This window comes from Amphiura filiformis, chromosome 11 (genome assembly GCF_039555335.1).
Source record: "Amphiura filiformis chromosome 11, Afil_fr2py, whole genome shotgun sequence".
NCBI classification, from domain to species: Eukaryota; Metazoa; Echinodermata; class Ophiuroidea; order Amphilepidida; family Amphiuridae; genus Amphiura; species Amphiura filiformis.
The window spans coordinates 3,184,833-3,203,909 of record NC_092638.1 but is presented as its reverse complement, the minus strand read 5'-3'; the positions used below and the strand labels follow the sequence as shown (position 1 = coordinate 3,203,909).

The 19,077-nt window shown below is 36.4% G+C and overlaps 2 protein-coding genes across 8 annotated transcripts in view; both read right to left on the bottom strand.

Annotated features, from left to right (window-relative positions):
• LOC140164227 (MLX-interacting protein-like) overlaps positions 1 to 8,743 on the bottom strand; it is a 60,426-nt gene extending 51,683 nt beyond the window's left edge. For all 5 annotated transcript variants that reach the window (XM_072187480.1, XM_072187484.1, XM_072187481.1 and 2 more), the window contains exon 1: positions 8,318 to 8,743. In XM_072187480.1, coding sequence (XP_072043581.1) covers positions 8,318 to 8,619 — 302 coding nt within the window. In that variant the 5' untranslated portion in view covers positions 8,620 to 8,743. The remainder of the gene's footprint in view (positions 1 to 8,317) is intronic.
• The window catches only part of LOC140164231 (uncharacterized), a 446,047-nt gene that overhangs the window by 412,371 nt on the left and 14,599 nt on the right, over positions 1 to 19,077 (bottom strand). For 2 of the 3 annotated variants that reach the window (XM_072187486.1, XM_072187487.1), the window contains exon 7: positions 16,405 to 19,076. In XM_072187486.1, the coding sequence (XP_072043587.1) occupies positions 18,974 to 19,076 (103 nt within the window). In that variant the 3' untranslated portion in view covers positions 16,405 to 18,973. Of the gene's footprint in view, positions 1 to 16,404; position 19,077 lie in introns of those variants that run through there. The other variant, XR_011860508.1, reaches the window with a different exon arrangement.

Here is a 19,077-nt window from a genome sequence, read left to right as displayed (position 1 = left end):
GACTTTACCATGTTTACGTCCCGGGTTTACGTCCATGTACCCATGATGTACCAGTGCTATGTAGTCCATGAGTGCATCATGTGCATGAGCATATGCCCATGATGATGGCTGATGACTGAGTGGTTTCCGACTTTGAAAGTTGCATCGATCGTAGAGGTAGTACTGCTCCTACTCCTAGTCTCCCAGACACCTTGCGATCTCTCTTTGGGATATTTTTACCAAATAGAGTAACAATCTGTCCTTTGACATATTTAATTTCATTTGTTTTAACCATGTTTACGACTTATCGTAGTGCAATTTCGCCGGCGACATCTGTCATGTGTATTCATGTGGGGGCAGACATCTTGGTTGTTTGTTGACTTGCTCACTTGCTCCACTGCCAAAGACTGTTCATTACGATGTCTGTGATTGGTTCATTTTGGGGCTAATTTCTAAGGACAGCACTGATTGGATAATTACGCATTACATCATTGGGAGATAACCGCGTTACCGAAAAAGCAAAAATTTGCACTTGCGCAAGGAAAATAGTCCACTAGGAAATTCATTTTGTTCCGATTTATTCAAGATTCGACAATTTTCATGACTATTTTTTTGATATTCCTTAACTATTTCTTTATTTAAATTGTAAAGAAATAGTTAAGAAAAGTTAAGAAAGTCAAAATAACTTTTGAATCTGAACCTGAGAGTACTAAAATCTTTAAGACATTTTAATGTTAAACTTCCGTTGGTTTGCGCCATTGTCACGCAAGGTTAAATTATACAGACCAAAATAATCTCTAGCACACTGGGGAACCAAGTAATAACTCGTTATGGTGGCTTTTTAACCAAAAAATCACATTTTCTCAACTGAATTTCAACTCTATCAGGAGTGCAATCGATGAAAAAATAATTTAGCAAAACTTAGAAACCAATTTGAAAACCTAAAGCCAAGCACAAAAAATTCCTTAGCATAAAAACCAACACTGTATTGTGTAACCCTACGGTTCTGATGACGATGACTCCTTAGCTTCGCTGGAGCCAAAAATAGGGCCTACAGATTTGAAGATACAGTGCAAGGAAAACTTGAGCTCTATTTTTACTGTCAGCCACCGGTACGTACGGTATAAGTTGTGGGCCAAGATAAAATTCTGATTTTAAGCCAATAAAATTGTAATCACATTTATAAAACCTGTAAAACCTACTTACCGGGTGTAAACCCTAATGGTAGAACTATTCATCCATTTAAATCCAAGTATACAATATATCCAGGTCCACTTGTAAACATGAGAATATATAAAACTCGGCGTGCAATATCATGATTGATGCAACTCATTCACGCATTCAGAAAATCTGCATGATCTTGGGCCAAGAGTGATCGTCCAATTTCACACACGTACACGTCTCATGCATGCATAATTACGATAGCCAAATATTCAACATGAATATGCTATTGTTTTCCAGATAATGTCACGATATAAAAATAAAGTTTCATGTAAAAATACATTTCTGTAAATCAACAGTATCGCAGTCAACGGTCAAATTAATCAATTAATCAAGGGGCCCCGGAATATGGATAGCAAAAATGCCCTGTATCCACGCCAATGACGTCATGTAGTCAGGATTCGCCCATTATTAATGAGGGATGACGACAAAATAAATTGAAATATTCGAAAAATTTCCAGCACATAATACAAAGGAAAGATAGGATTTTGTACAAAAAACGGTAATGAATGACAATAATAACTTTGCACCATCTATTTTGAGGTCATTGTGTGAAATTGTCGGGTTTTGTTTTGGGCCTCGGTATTTTCAAGGCGCTGACGCGCCCTCGGAAAATACCTCGGCCCAAAACAAAACCCTCCAATTTCACACAATGACCTCAAAATAGATGGTGCGCAGTTATTATTGTCTAATTCAATTATGTATGTTCAGGTGTGACCCCCATAACTGAATTAATATTTCTGAAATCATCTGAGTATATGCTCTCAGAATATATACTTTTATTGGGTTCTAGTGTAAACTTATGGAGTTAAAATAGCACCAAACCTGTAAAAGCACATGTGATTTGCTTGAAAAATGCATCCATGTCACGCAATTGGTACCCAGTATAAAAAACATGACCAGATACTAATGCAAACTTGCCAAAATAAAACCCTGTTAGGCTAATGAAAGTCGATTCCTTGTTTCCCGTTACCCTACTCCGCTCGAAACCAATTGCTGGGCAAATAATTCATTATTTTGAATAAAATATTTATTTCTAACAAACTTTAACGTTCCAATAAATAATTGTGGTTTTAAAATATCATAAATCTCTTTCTGTTGATTTTCAGGGATTTTCTTTGCAGTAGGAGCATGGTATGGTTAATAATGAATTTATTATGAATACCTACTCAATTCTATGTCCCACACTTTTTGATTTGCTCTGATCTCATCCCGTAAAAAATATTGTGAAACTTTTGATAATACTGTAGTTGGTCGCATGTCACAAATAGGTCACCCAAATATGGAGGAGCCGTAACATGAAAATGCTTTCTTCCCACTTCAAGTTTAGTTTATTCTAAAAGTATGATACCTATTTTAGAAAGTTTGGTGTCATTTTGCAGATAATTATGTTCTTTGTCAAATGCAAAAAACCCCAAGTCAATTAGACAACTACTTTGAGATTTATACTTCAATATGTAAGATGTGTCAATGGAGGAGCTGGGGCGGGTGAGCCGGGGCGGGTGAGCCCCATAGGGTTGTACACAAAATTGTGAAAATATAGCAAACTTCAAACCTTTGTATCTTAAAAAGTACAACTAGCATGGACACCAAATTGCACATATATCATCCTGGATTGTTAATCTACCTCATAGTAGATCAACTGTAACAAAAGATGTAACTAATTAATTGCCTAATTAAATATTAATTAAGACAGTTTTCCCTATATGTTACTGTACAAAGTGTGTAGGTAATGCGCCGACATTTCTAAATGGCCTATCTCTTGCCCGGGTCACCCTGCTTATTCAAAAGTACACATTTTTTTAAGGAAATTTGATGAGGAATTCAATTATGCTATTAGTTTTAGTGCCAGACATGGAGGAAAAAAGTTTTGATTGATAATGTCATACAAATTGTAAAATAATTTTTTCAATTTTTGCCCACCCTGTATGTTTAACGCAAGGGATACCAAACTCTTTCTTCCTAATTTGTTGGAAGGGCCCATGCAATGTCTTTCTGAATCCATATTTATTTTGAGCTACATAGCTTTCAGAAAAAGAAAATATGGGGTTTACCATGACACGAAAGATGCTAATTTTGTTGATGTTCCACCCTGTATATTTCTTACCCACCCTGTATTATGATATTATACTTTGTTGATTTGGCATCCTTGTAATATAAGCTTTCCAGAAATGTATACTTTTAAGGTTACGGAGGGTGAAAATTCCACTCAACTTGTCTTTTGTTTTTTAATTTTTATTTATGAAGTATATACATTAAACATCTCAGAGATGTAGATTGAAAAAATTGTATCAACAAAGTATTTTTTAAATTATTTTTGTGTATCAATATTTGCTCTAGATATCCCACAGCACTAATTCTTTTTTAAAGACAGTTCTTGTTTTAAGGGGACACTACACTAAATCCTTCCGCATTTGGTGTAACTCATGGAAGAAAGAGAAGGTGTGAGGGGCTATCATTTTCTTTGGAAGGGGAATCCCAAATATACATGGGGGGCCCGTGGGTTAGATTTTAAAAGGTATGCCAACATTTCCTGTCATCCTCCCCTGGCCCTGCTCTCGGCCAGCCTAACTTTGCCAATGTGGAAACTTTAAATGGCCTAGATATTATGATGCAGATTTGAATGTTTCTGTAGTGTTTCCTAAGCCTTATAAAGATGCACTGTAAATGTTTGCCAAAAACTGCTCCCCCTCCCCATTCTACCCTCCCCAGGACTCATAATTATTATGCACCTAGTTACTTTATTGTATTTTCACATGTATTTCAATGGGACATTTATTTAGTGATGTGCCCCCTTATAGTGATTATTATTCCAGTGCATGAACTGGCAACCCTATCATTTTCATTTGATTGCTAAAATCACTGAAGCATATGCACAGTGCAGCATGAGTATTCAACCAGCACTATACTAGACAAAATCAATAAAATAAGTACTATCACCTTGGCCCTGGCAACACTAACTAGCATTGTAAACAAGTTAGCACATGGTTTGAACATGATAATAGATAGTGTGTAAGTTTTGGCAGAAATTTGTCAATTTCTGCAAGTTTTGTGAAAATCAATTGATACTTCCCATGCAGTAAGGATTGTCAGTAGTAATACAGGAGCACTGCACCTGGAATATTATGGGATTGTGAATTGATACTGTGAAATAGCAGAAAATGTGAGTACTTGAAACCAAATGTGTGGATATCTCAGAACTCCATTTTGGACCATTTGGCCTGATATGCTGAGATGAAATAAATTATTTTTAATGTTTCCCGTAGCTGATTCATAAAATTTTGATATGCATGTGTTAGCTGATACTTCAAAGAAATAATGTAGGGAATAATTGTGTCAATATATTGGCACACTAAATTAATATTGTTGTTGCAAAAAAGACGACATTTACCCCATCATTTTCATTGACATTCTGTGAACATGCAAGCTTACTGTTTTAAATCAGGAGGACCTATCGAAAGAATAAATAGGTACATTATTTCATTGGTTTGTTTGTAACACATATGCGAAATCGCAATGAAATCGGACCCTCTCCCCATATTTTCCTGGCCTCTTTCCCAAAAAAACCTCATGCTCATGAAATTGAACACAAATTGAAACACTTACAAAGTACATTTGTGTATGAGCTATGACGTTAGAAGTATTACAATAATAATCATTAGAGTGTCAACTTTAAGATGAAGTATGATTTTTAGGCCTGCCATGTTTATTTTTGAAAAACAAAATATTTTAGGTGGCTACGTGCAGCCAATTTGCCTACACAAAAGTTCAAAATCCTGTATTATAACCTTAATGGTCTAAAATGTATTCATTAAAAGTTGTGTTGAAGTGAATCAAGATTGGTGATATTTTTATCATAAAACATTATGTTACACAAAAGATGACCAATTCATGACATGCGACCAGTTGTACAATCACCTTCATGTGGTTGTAAACTACATGTACATCTGTAAACTACAAACTATGATTTATCACATGTATACATGGGTAGTTATTGGTTTACACCTGTAACAGATGCAATAATGAAATGGTATACAAATAATGAATGTTTATGAGTGCAATGGTAAGAATATTTTCATGAGTTGAAAAATGGAATGTTCCATTCAACGAAGCGAAGCTGAGTTGAATGGAACATTGCATTTGTCAACGAATGAAAATATTCTTTCCATTGCACGAATGAAAAACATTCATTATTTGTTTTATATAACATCTAAGTAGATCTTTGTCATTTGATTGGTTGATTGTAATGGCCTTGCACGAGACGAGTTTTAAAAAATCATACTGAATCGTATAGACAAGTAGGCCCTTTTTAGCAATATATTCTTGTATCACCAAAAATAAGCCATTCAACATGTTCAAAAGTATTATAATAAGGGCCTATTATTATTAATATCAGGCTTTTCCTATGCGGTAAAATGATATTTAAGCTTACCTAGCCACAGGCATGCAGGGCCTAACCAATGCGTATTGTAAGCTTACCTTTTCACTTTGTTTTCTACTTTCCCCAAAGAAAAAAAAATCAGAATAGGCATATTCGCAGCTTTATTTGTAGATGTGGATTATATTTCTTAACGGTTATTCATCATCCAGAATTGCCACAAAATAAGTGTGTTGTTTTAAAATCCCCGTAACCCGGTATGGCCGATCGGACTGAAAAACATGCAATTCTCTAGCCATGCAATAGAACGTATGGAATATAACAAAATGCAAGGTGCATATAACGAAAATGCACGGCGCATATAAGTTATAACCAAACTCCACGGTAGTGACGTAGGCCGTAAAATAGTTTATTTATTGAATGACATGTGACCAACAATCAACCAATCAAATGGCAAGGATCTACTTAGGTGTTATATAATATTATACAAATATTTACTGCTCATGATTCTGGTGGAATCTATTAGTCGAGGTGAACTGGAGACCGTGAGCCTACTATTTCCCGAGACCGCCAGGTCGAGGGAAATAGTAGGCTCACGGTTTCCAGTTCACCGAGGGGACCAATAGATTCCACCAGATCCCGAATTTAGAGCAGTAAATATTTGTTTTATATCCTTCATTAATATATTCTTTGTTCATTAATTGGTTAAAATATTAGAAAGGCCGGCTTTATCATACATAGGCCTATGCATAAATCTAAGCTAGGCCCGAGTCAAGGCTAGGCTGGCCTTGCTTTGTTTTGATTGAATGCATGCACATAGGCCTACATGCACAAAGCACGCACCCAGTTGAGTGGCTATAAAGCTTACCGTTGTAATGTTGTAAACCTCTATGCATGTTCTCTGTTATTTCGCCGTCAATATTATAAGATATTGATCCTGATGTAACTTAGATTAGCCTATGCCATGAAACCGCCAGTATTTTAGCTGCACTTCTGTGCTGATTGTAGGCCTACTAGTTGTAGCTGCTTGTGTGCTTCACAAGACAACATGACTTGCTACACATTAAACCGGTAGCGATATCCAGCGTATCTGGCGAGTTGCACCGACCACTAGGAACTGCGACGCTGCTATGAGGTCATCTACGCTCAGAGGAGATAGTAAAACTATTTCCCGGAAATAGTACTTTGAATAGTACCTCATTCCCTCATCAATCGGCTTTTTCCACTGCTTTACAAAATAGCAAAACTATTTTTTGGTCACATGACAGTCGTTTAACCAATTAATGAACGAGAATATATTAATGAAGGATATAAAAAATAATGAATAATGAAAAATGAAATGGTCACCAACACAGTCATGAATGAAAAATTGTGTAACGGGAAACAATGAATTGACTTTCATTGGCCTTACGGGAGTATCTACAACTTGAGAACAAGTCCTCAAACGTTTGAAATTTGTAGTTACTACAACTACTGTCCTGCCAATAAAATCGATATCCTGATACTGAACATGTTGAATGCAACTACAAACATGTATCGTGTGCAAATTCGAAGCTATAGCCAAAATATAAATTCTCGATCATGAGAGCCAACTTGGGTGGGTACGCACAGTTATTTGTGCCGAGCGTACAACGCAAATAGCGGCACTTACAGCGCAAACAAAGCTTTTGAGAGTTGACCAATCACACGGTCGTTGCTAGACATGGTGAAGGTTTGGTCATGCAGGTCGCGCGATCGTGTTATATTCTATGAAAAGTACGCTGACACAGAGAAGGTACATCCTCTCATGATCGAGAAATTGTTATTTTGGCTATACATGTACCTATGGTAGAGTTCTCGAGTAACGGCAAGTGGCAGAAAGTGATGTTACGTCTTAAGGGGGTACTACACCCCTGTGGTAAATTCGTGACTATTTTGGTATTTTCTCAAAAAATAATACCACACTGGTAACAAAAGTTATGTATACTATTGGGGCAAGGAATCAAATTACTACACTGAAATTTCAGTGACTCAAGACAAGCGGTTTAGTTTATATGATAGGAAATGAGGTACATTCGAGCGGTACCTCTTTTCTTGTCATAAATAACGAACCGATTGAATTGAGACACTGAAATTCCAGTGTAGTAATTGGATTCCTTGCCCCTTAAATATACATAACTTTTGTAACCACTGTTTTATTAGTTTTTGAGAAAAATGCAAAAATAGACACAAATTTATCGAGGGGTGTAGTACCCCCTTAAGCAAGCGTAAATCACCGTCAAAACGAGCATACATCAAGCGCATGTGCTACGCGAAAGTTTTGGAGTTTGCATCACCGGTTTTGCATTCAGCTCTAGCTCTTTTACGTCAAAAATTGCGATAAAAACATGAATTTTGGAACAAAATAAAGCTTGTTCGACGAAATAAAAGGTATCTTTGTATAGCTAAGAACATGTTTAACCTTGAATGATGCGAAAGTTTAATTTGATAAATTCGCAATTTTAACCTTAGCTCGGGTGGTCCAAAAGAAAAGATCGCCGAAGCTATATTTCCCGGGTATAGTTCCACATTCTATCTCTATCTATACAGTAACAATTGTCATGATTGTGTCGTCATGGATATTATAGATTTCTTGATCAATGCATGACATTCATTGAGATTGACAGATTACATCACATTCACTGTACTGTACATAGAAAAACTTCTGAACATCAACATGGATGAACTTTTTGTCAACTGACAACTGATCATAGTTCTTACCCATTGTAAGCTAAACTTAAACATTGAAACAGCTTAGCAAATGAACCATCTATTTCAAAAGATTCATGTTCTCCTGCACCAAACCGATAACTGGTGAGTGGTGACTTCAAAGCATCCTCGAAGTTGTAACCATGTTTTTTAATACGATGCGGATTGCTGATCATAAAATGACCCGAGTGTATCTGCTCAACTTTGTCTGCATCCAAATTTGTCGGACTCGGTGGAGACCCGTCTCGGGATGAAGGCTCCCTCCACTGCCCATGTTCGAAACTTTGAGCTCCTAAGATTTCATCACGAGCCATTTTGAGATGGAATACTATTCAGAATCAGTTAAATTGAAGGCTTTTTGACATTTCGAGAATCATTCTCTCGACAAAGTCGTACGCCATTTTAGCATCTGGATGGTCTTGCGGGAAAATTTGGGTTGCCAGTCCAAAACGTCCGATCAGGTAAACAACTTGAAATCCCTAAATTTTTTTCAGTAAAATGGGTTCGCGTACAGTGTTGCCGTTGCGGTATTATATCTCAGTTCAGATAAAAATTCCTTTAAAAGGAATAGGGTGGGCAAATGAAAAATTGTCAAGAGAAATGAAAGAATGAGTCAGTCAAGTTCACAATTAAAACAGGGAAATATGACACAACATCGATTTCCAATAGGGAATAACACAAAACGTATAAAACAAAGTTAAAAGAGTTTTTAACTTTCTACGTTTATACGTTTGTTATTCCCCCATTGGAGGTTGTGTCATATTTTCCCTGATTTTAATTTGATCTATTGCTTATCCTTTGTTCTCTGCTGGTCAGTTGGAACAGATTTTCCTTATATTAACCCTTCACATCATAACACAAGACGTTTTTTGTTAACATTTTATATAAAGCATGGTTATAAAACTTTTGTAGATAATAGTTATTTAAAACATTTTCGTAATCATACCTAGAGGTTTTTTTTTATCATCAGATAGAAAGACTTCTGCTCATCTTCTCTGGTGAGACAACAGGGCTGGGGTATCTTTCCATATCAAAGTTTAAAAATCTGTCATATCAATTTCCTCAATATGTTGTATTGCAACTTATGAGGGGAAATGTTTGATTTTACAATATTTCGATATTATTTTTTAACTTTGTAACTTTATTATGATTAACATAACTGTATTTCAAAGCGTCAAACTATATCATTATTTTGTCCCAACAAAAATAATCCAGGGAATAAAATATTCATTCATATTTCTACTGGTGCACATCCAATAATTTGTCTATAATACCTTATACAAGCACTATTTGTCACAAGATTTGAAAAGTAAATAGCCTATGTACACACTGAACACAATGCACATACAAGCTGTATTTAAGTATAGTCCTCTTGCTCTATGAAAAGGGATGTGTATCCAGGACCAATTACTAGTACAAATGTAATTATCCCCTTCAGCCAAATTCACTCCAGGCTAGACTAGGGCACCCCAATGATAAACCACAGTAGACAAGCCAAAAGATAGAAAATTGTTATGTAATAATGGTATTATGGGATATTTTTACACCATTTTGATAGCTCTATAATTGGGCATCAGCAGGGGGTAATTGGATAAATTTGTGGGTTTGATAGTAATTCCTTTTTGGTAGAGCAACCAGAGTATAGGCCTACATGCTGAAGCTGTCAGTCTAAAATGATATATATGACCTTCACGATGCTATTAATTTAGCCCAAAGATTAGGAAAACTAGCAAAACTGGTGAACTGGTACTGTTCAAATAAAAACATCTGCAAATCTTGCTGCAATTTCCAAATAGTATTTCTATTACTTAAATAATTATTTTTGTTATTTCTTTTAATACAAACACATTACTGCCTATGACGACTTTATCGTATTACTTACATATCAAAATCAAGTAATAATTACAAAACTCGCCGTAAACTATCACCTCTGTGGGTGTTTGGGATATAACCGGCACGAATATTTTCTCAACACTGCGGCATGTGAAAAAGTAGGTCAATAGTCAGAGAATACAGGGTGGGTGCGGCACGCCGCACCCACCCAAAAAAAGTTTTTGCTATGTTTTAGGCCGTATAAATTTAATATGTTTTGGTTCTCGTCCCCTCCCTCCTCAATTTCTGGGAATTGTCAGATTTTTTTTGATAAGATTGTTCAAAATTTATGGATCACTTTTTAGACTTTTTAAGGTAGGCCTGCTCTAGAAGGTTTATCCCCCAGAATATCATATTAAACAAAAAAGAAAAAAAAAAAAAAGAAAGAAAGAAAGTAAATACTCCAACCCTTGATTTACCGGATTTACCATTCGGCCAGAATGGGCCTTCTTAGCCCAGAAACACTTTGTGTTATTTGGTCTGATCACTGAGAGGACTGAACCGTAGGGTCTAATTAGCTATTTATAGGCCTATACATTAATTCCATGTTTGTCTTTTGAAACAATTTGAGGAGCATTACACGATTCGATTCTCTTTTTCGGGTCACTATACAGTATTTCTTCCAAGATACAAGACTTCAAAGGGTATTTCGATCGTGATCCACAGCATCATCCCCTCACCTGCCCCCCCCCCCCTTTCCTCAAAATAATTGAGATTTTTATACCGTTGGAAGCCTCTGGCTACATAATGTTTAGGCCATATAAAATTAATATTTTGGTTCTCGTCCAGAGGATTTTCATGAATTGATGAGGGAGGGAGGTTTTTTTTTTTTTTTTTTTTTTTTTTCAATGTAAAATCAGCACTGTCAGTAGTTTTCGGTCTTTTCCAACAGTGCTCGAGGAAACGATGAGGCACTTTTTTTTTTTTTTCAAATGTGAGATTCTGAGGATAAACCCCTAGAGTACCACAAAAAGACTTGGAAGTGATCCTTGTTCTCTAATAAACTTATTTATATGTATGAAAAATTCATAAATCATCCCAAAGTCGAAAATAATTAAAAAATCTTTAAAAAAAAAAAATATCTGACAAATCCCAGAAATTGAGGAGGGAGGGGACGAGAACCAAAACATTAATTTTATACGGCCTTAGGCAAAAAAAAGTGTTTGTTTGCCCAGACAGGGGGTAAAAAGGAGTGGGTCGGTAAAGGGCGATTTCATTTTCTTTTCTTTTCTTAAGCATAGGTTAATGAACACGTAGGCCCTATATACTTGTTGGGAGAGAAATTAGACAAAATCAACTATAGGCTGGAGTACAAAATCTCAGACAATACTTGTCAAGTTTGGTTCTCTATTGATGTTGATTGATGGTAAAATATTGTTGGGGAGGGCTAAATGGGAAAAAATGAAAGCTGTGATTGCTAGGATAATTAACTTTTAAGTGTCATTACATTTTTATAGGAAAAAAACACCATTTTCTTTATTTTTATATCATTGTAAAAAAAGTGTTTGCTGGGTTTTTTTTTTTTTTATTTTTGGGTCGGTCGTGTCTGGGCAAACAAAACGCTTTTTTTTTTTGGCCGTATGTAAAACTTTCTTGCAGATTAATTCGTTTTAATAGCAAAAATGTCGTGAAATTGCGCGTACATCCTTCATCCATGCTATTGCCGTTTATTTTTACTCAATCTGGCAACCTCGATCCATTATTGGTTCAAAGCAGCTGTAAGGTAACTTACAAACGATATACAATCACAAAGATTACAAATTCATGAACTTTTCACCCATTAGCGTTCATAAATGTGTTAAGAGCGTACAAATTATGATGCAATCAAAGTTCCCTGCACGATGCGCACGGTGTGTTGATTTCCAAGAAACCTAAAAGCTGCTGGGTCAATATAATTGTGGGCGTTCCCAACTACATGACTGACAGCACATCCCAGGGACCAAGGAGGAAATCAGCACTTCATTGAGACAAGGTTGGTCAGCTGCCCGCTGGGAGCCCGGGGCTGGGACCCGGTTGGGAGGTGAAGTGAAATCGGGAAAAGCTACTTTAAATTTGGTAATTTGCCCAGATTAGTGAGACTTCCGCTAGCGATAGGCCAAAGCTTATTTGTCATAAAAAACCAAGCTTGGGGTGCAAGATATAGGCCTATTTGGCCGCAAAAAAGAAAAAAAAACAGCAGTTGAATATAAAGTTGAGCTCCGTTCAAATATAGGCCTAGGAGGGGGTCTACATAGCTCCTACATGGAGGTCTATAGGTCTTAGTTAATTTTAATGACTTATTTGTCATTTTAGGCAATTTATAGGCCTATATAGGCCTACAATTCTAATTTTTTTACCCCTTCGCTGAGATCATCCTCCATAAGGCAGGCCTACCAGGCAATTCGCATGATTGAACATTGATTGGCAACATTTTTAAATTAAAAATTAATTAAATTAAATGTCAGCGCTCTATAAATGGGAAACAATTAATAAATGCTACAGTCCGATGAGGGCTCTTATTAAGAGCCATATCTTAGGACAAGGAAAATCTGTGCGCAAAAAACGCCGAAAATTGGGCATTTTGGGCCATCGCGCATTTTAGGTTCAACCGCGAATTTTAAAATTTGCCCAAAATAACCATTTTTCAAGGTACTCATTTTCCAAAAACATTTTCACTAAAATCAAATAATTCATAATGATCTGCACTGCAATCCATGTTTAAAAAAGTATAGAAAATAGGCCGCCGCAAAAATTTGCAAGAAAATATAGAAATATAGAAGAAAAAAAGTAAAATTGTTTAAATAGTGCATACATTTGAACGTTTTGGGGAGAAAAATCACACATTTTGGTAAAAATTGCGCAAATTGCGCATTTTCAAAAACTGCGTGCGCATTTAAAGGCTTAGTGTAAATAGAATTTCCTTCCAATTTTAAATTTGTCATTATATATACTCAAAATGCTGAAATAATACTAGGCCTAGTAGGCCTAATAATGATCGGGAATGGTTTCTGTACATTTTGAGCTGAAATAACGAGGTAACGTGAAAGAAACACTGCTTGTTATTGGCCGTTTAACACGCAGTTCTATGGGCGGACATAAAGTCATAATTTCTTGAATTATGTCGAACTTTGCTCTGTTTACCTACAAACACAACAAATTTGGCTGATTCCATATAGATGCAAGTTGTGACATGTGTAAACATTACAAATATGCCAAAAAATCAGGCAGGCCTACCAGGCAATTCGCACGATTAAACATTGATTGGCAACATTTTTAAATTAAAAATTAATTAAATTAAATGTCAGCGCTCTATAATGGGAAACAATTAATAAATGCTGCAGTCCGACGAGGGCTATTATTAAGAGCTATATCTAAGGACAAGGAAAATCTGTGCGCAAAAAACGCCGGAAATTGGGCATTTTGGGCCATCGCGCATTTTAGGTTCAACCGCGAATTTTAAAATTTGCCCAAAATAACAATTTTTCAAGGTACTAATTTTCCAAAAACATTTTCACTAAAATCAAATAATTCATAATAATCTGCACTGCAATCCATGTTTAAAAAAGTATAGAAAATAGGCCGCCGCAAAAATTTGCAAGAAAATATAGAAATATAGAAGAAAAAAAGTAAAATTGTTTAAATAGTGCATACATTTGAACGTTTTGGGGAGAAAAATCACACATTTTGGTAAAAATTGCGCAAATTGCGCATTTTCAAAAACTGCGTGCGCATTTAAAGGCTTAGTGTAAGTAGAATTTCCTTCCAATTTTAAATTTGTCATTATATACTCAAAATGCTGAAATAATACTAGGCCTAGTATGCCTAATAATGATCGGGAATGGTTTCTGTACATTTTGAGCTGAAATAACGAGGTAACGTGAAAGAAACACTGCTTGTTATTGGCCGTTTAACACGCAGTTCTATGGGCGGACATAAAGTCATAATTTCTTGAATTATGTCGAACTTTGCTCTGTTTACCTACAAACACAACAAATTTGGCTGATTCCATATAGATGCAAGTTGTGACATGTGCAAACATTACAAATATGCCAAAAAATCAGGTTTGATAAAAATTAACCAAATTCATATTATAAATATAGCGAAGCCAAGGAAGGGGGTGATATCTATACTAAAAATAACACATGCACAGCAAATGTATATAGCCAATGGTGCGGATGTGTTATCTGCTGACGATAAAAAACAGAAAAATAGCCCAAGGGGCAGGTGTGATGCTGAAGATAACACACATCAAATATAGCCAAGGGACAGGTGTGCTATCTACTGAAGATAACAGACAGCAAATATAGCCACGGGGGCAGGTGTACTATCTTCAAAAGAGATAACACACAACAAATGTAGCCAAGGGGCAGGTGTGCTATAAGACAACACACAGCAAATGTAGCCAAGGGGCAGATGTGCTATCTACTGAAGATAACACACAGCAAATGTAGCCAGGGGGTAGGTGTGATATCTACTGATGATAGGGGCAGGTGTGCTATCTACTGAAGATAACATACAGCAAATATAGTCAAGGGAACAGGTGTGATATCTATTGAAGATAACACACAACAAATGTAGCCAAGGGGCAGGTGTGCTGTCTACTGAAGATAACACACAGCAAAATTTATGTAGCCAAGGGGGCAGGCGTGATAACACAGAGCAAATGAAGCCAAGGGGGAAGGTGTGCTATCTTCTGAAGATAACACACAGCAAATATAGCCAAGGGGCCGGGGCAGGCGTGCTATCTTCTGAAGATAATACACAGCAAATGTAGCCAAGGGGCAGCTAGTGCTATCTACTGAAGATAGCGCACAGCAAATGTAGCCAGGGGTAGGTGTGCTATCTACTGAAAATAACACAGAGCAAATGTAGCCAAGGGGGCAGGCGTGCTATCTTCTGAAGATAACACACAGCAAATGTAGCCAGGGGCAGGTGTCGTATCTACTGAAGATAACACACAGCAAATGTAGTCAAGGGGCAGGTGTGCTATCTACTGAAGATAACACACAGCAAATGTAGCCAGGGGCAGGTGTACTATTTACTGAAGATAACACACGGCAAATGTAGCCATATGGGGCAGGTGTGCTACCTGAAGATAACACACAGCAAATGTAGCCAGGGACAGGTATGCTATCTACTGAAGATAACACATAGCAAATGTACCCAAGGGGGCAGGCGTGATATCTACTGAAGATAACACACAGCAAATATAGCCAAAGGGGCAGGTGTGCTATCTACTGAAGATAACACACAGCTAATGTAGCCAGGGGCAGGTGTGCTATCTACTGATGATAACACACAGTAAATGTAGCCAAGGGGGCAGGTGTGCTATCTACCGAAGATAACACACAGCAAATGTAGCCAAGGGGCAGGCGTGATAACACAGAGCAAATGTAGCCAAGGGGCAGGTGTGCTATCTACTGAAGATAACACACAGCAAATGTAGCCATATGGGTAGGTGTGCTATCTACTGAAGATAACACACAGTAAATGTAGCCATGGGGCAGGTGTGCTATCTACTGAAGATAGCGCACAGCAAATGTAGCCAAGGGGGCAGGTGTGCTATCTACTGAAGATAACACACAGCAAATATTACAGCCAAGGGGCAGGTGTGCTATCTACTGAAGATAACACACAGCAAATGTAGCCAAGGGGCAGGTGTGCTATCTACTGAAGATAACACACAGCAAATGTAGCCAAGGAGGCAGGTGTGCTATCTACTGAATATAACACACAGCAAATGTAGCCAAGGGGGCAGGTGTGCTATCTACTGAAGATAACACACAGCAAATATAGCCAAGGAGGCAGGTGTGCTATCTACTGAATATAACACACAGCAAATGTAGCCAAGGGGGCAGGTGTGCTATCTACTGAAGATAACACACAGCAAATATAGCCAAGGGGGCAGGTGTGCTATCTACTGAAGATAACACACAGCAAATATAGCCAAGGGGGCAGGTGTGCTATCTACTGAAGATAACACACAGCAAATGTAGCCAAGGGGCAGGTGTGCTATCTACTGAAGATAACACACAGCAAATGTAGCCAAGGGGGCAGGTGTGCTATCTACTGATGATAACACAGAGCAAATATAGCCAAGGGGGCAGGTGTGCTATCTACTGAAGATAACACACAGTAAATGTAGCCATGGGGCATGTGTGCTATCTACTGAAGATAACACACAGTAAAATAGTTAATAAAACTAGTTAACAAGATCATTTCAAACAGAATAAATAATTACAAATAAATCACTTTATTATTGAGCTTTATTACCTTGAAAATAATATAAAGTTCACAATTTCAGTGGTATGTTAGAAGTGTGATATTTAGCTTTTTTGTGTCCCATACTCCCATTCCAATTGAAATCCATAGAGCTACGTACCCCCATGGAAGGCACGACCTTAACAGGGTTCCCGCATGTATTGATACTTGCATGCATTTTCCACTTTTTAGTGACAATTTTGTTGTAAAATAGCAAAAATCACAGGATTTTTTGTGTGTATAATAATAGGTTAATAAATATGCATCACCTGTACTGAGATGTTGATGTGTCTAATGCACAGGCATTAGACACATCAACATTTCAGTATGCATGCATTAATTTGTACAATTTCACTCAAAACAAGTGCTACACATTTATTAACCTATAATTAAAGACCGACCTTATATTTTAGGTTTTAGTTTTGGTAAAAATGTTTCAATAACATTAAATGTCAGTTTATATGAAGCCCGAATGAAGGTCATGAAACTATTTTAAAACATGTTGTAAGAAAACACACAACATCATCATTTTTAAAATCTTGTCAAAATGTTATAGTATAAATAATTTGAGCAAATATTTATGCCAAATATTTTGTCAACACTTAAGGGGTGGGGTATGAACGTTTGGACAGTATTTATTGTGGGACATTAGAGCACATCAGACATATCGAATTGCATATTTCTGAATACGAAGAATGTCCTGATGATATCAAATAATTTTGATTTTTTGAAATTCGCAATGTAGGACACATTTATGGCAAATGATCAAAAATTGATATTTTTGATATTTAACAGTGCTCGAAGTAAATTTTATAAATCTGATGATTTATATATAAAGTGTATGTAGGTGGGATGAAAAGTTGGCGATCAATTGAAACTTTTGACCTTTCGTATTGAAGATATCGATTTTTTTCCCAAAACACCAACAAAATTAGGTCTTTTTGGGAAAAAAATCCATATCTTCAATATGAAAGGTCAAAATTTTCAATTGATCGTCGGCTTTTCCTCCCAGCTACATACACTTTAAGAATATGTCATTATATTTATAAAATTTACTTTGAGGACTGTTATATATCAAAAATGTGAAAAAATATCAATTTTAATAATTTGTCATAAAATTTGTACTATATCGTGAATTTCAAAAAATGAAAATTATTTGATATCAGAAAGACATACTTCGTATTCAGAATGCAATTCGATATGTCTGATGTGCTCTCATGTCCCACAAAAATACTGTCGAAACACTCAATACGCTCATTCCAGATCCCTTAAATAACATTATGTTACAATATTTTGCAGTAAGTTTACAAAAAATGTATTGGAATGTTACGAAAACATTTCATCCCCTTTATATAACCCAACATTTTAACCTTTTCTGTTAACCTTTTCTGTTAACCTTTTCTAACCTTTTGCAAATAATGTTGAAAAAAGTTTTTGTGTTTACTGGGAAATTATCTGCTAATCACAATGAAATACACATTAATATTAACTGTTATGTTAAGTGTTTGTCATTGAATACAAACAAATTACTAGTATTGAATTAAGAAGGAACAATTAGTTGTTCCAGCGGTTTGAGACTAACGATGGGTTAAAGGCCTTAATGATATATCTACGCCACAACTTGTCTCAAAGCTACGAACCAACCATCAGGAAAATTCCTCGGCAACTCCAGTGTGATGTCACACCTACCACCATGACGTCACAAGTCAATACCACAGAGCCAATTCACATCACTAGGCCTGATGAAACATCAGAGATATGACGTGATACTGTAGTCAACAAAAACAGTAAGTCCAGTTGCAAAGATTTATAACCTAATCTAACTTGACTTAATGATATGTTGGAAATGTTTAATAGTGAAATTCATCCTAAGGTGTAAATTGAGTTTTTCTTTGTTACTCTGTTTTGTATCTCACATGCTGCAAGAAAGTACATTATTTGAATGTCTGTGCCTCTAAAATAAGAACCATGTTACTTTTTACACTGGCAATATGAATTTTAGATTCCAAAACCTTTCAAAAAGAGTCTTGATACCAAATTAACTTCACTGAATGAATCATTGGCCTTAGTTTCAAAATGAAACATCTGAATGCTATTTCACTTCTTTTTTAAAAGTTTTGCAGCCTCACACTTGCTCCAGATATCTATGGAGGACATGAAGTCGTATAGCCTGTGCAAATTAAGTTGCACAACTGTGCCACAAGACAATGACATATTACCTTAAGAACAATGAAACAACAATTATAATCATTACATTTGCAGATTCAAAGTATGTATACTTCCTTCCTGCTTTTGAGAGCCCTTGGGCCTGAATGAAATGTTTGTCAAAGTCCTTTTCTCTATGTCCTGCGTTGAAGTACGCATACCATCATAGGGTCACACCCTTGCTGATATGCGCAGAGTTATGTTGACACATTAATGAGTTGCATAACCACCAATTATAGACAAGTGAATGGTAATGCACAGTATTCACTGCACACTTAAAGTATGGGAAAAAAAGAATATCGGTAGAACTTCTAGACTTTGCCACTCTTCATGTTCTGAGGTTGACTGTTATCATTCTGGTAAATCCATTATTAAGTTCTCTTGGCTTGTTTCACCGGTGTCTTCAATCTTGATTTTTGGCGATGACTGAAAACTTGGCTTCTCTGTTGATTCCC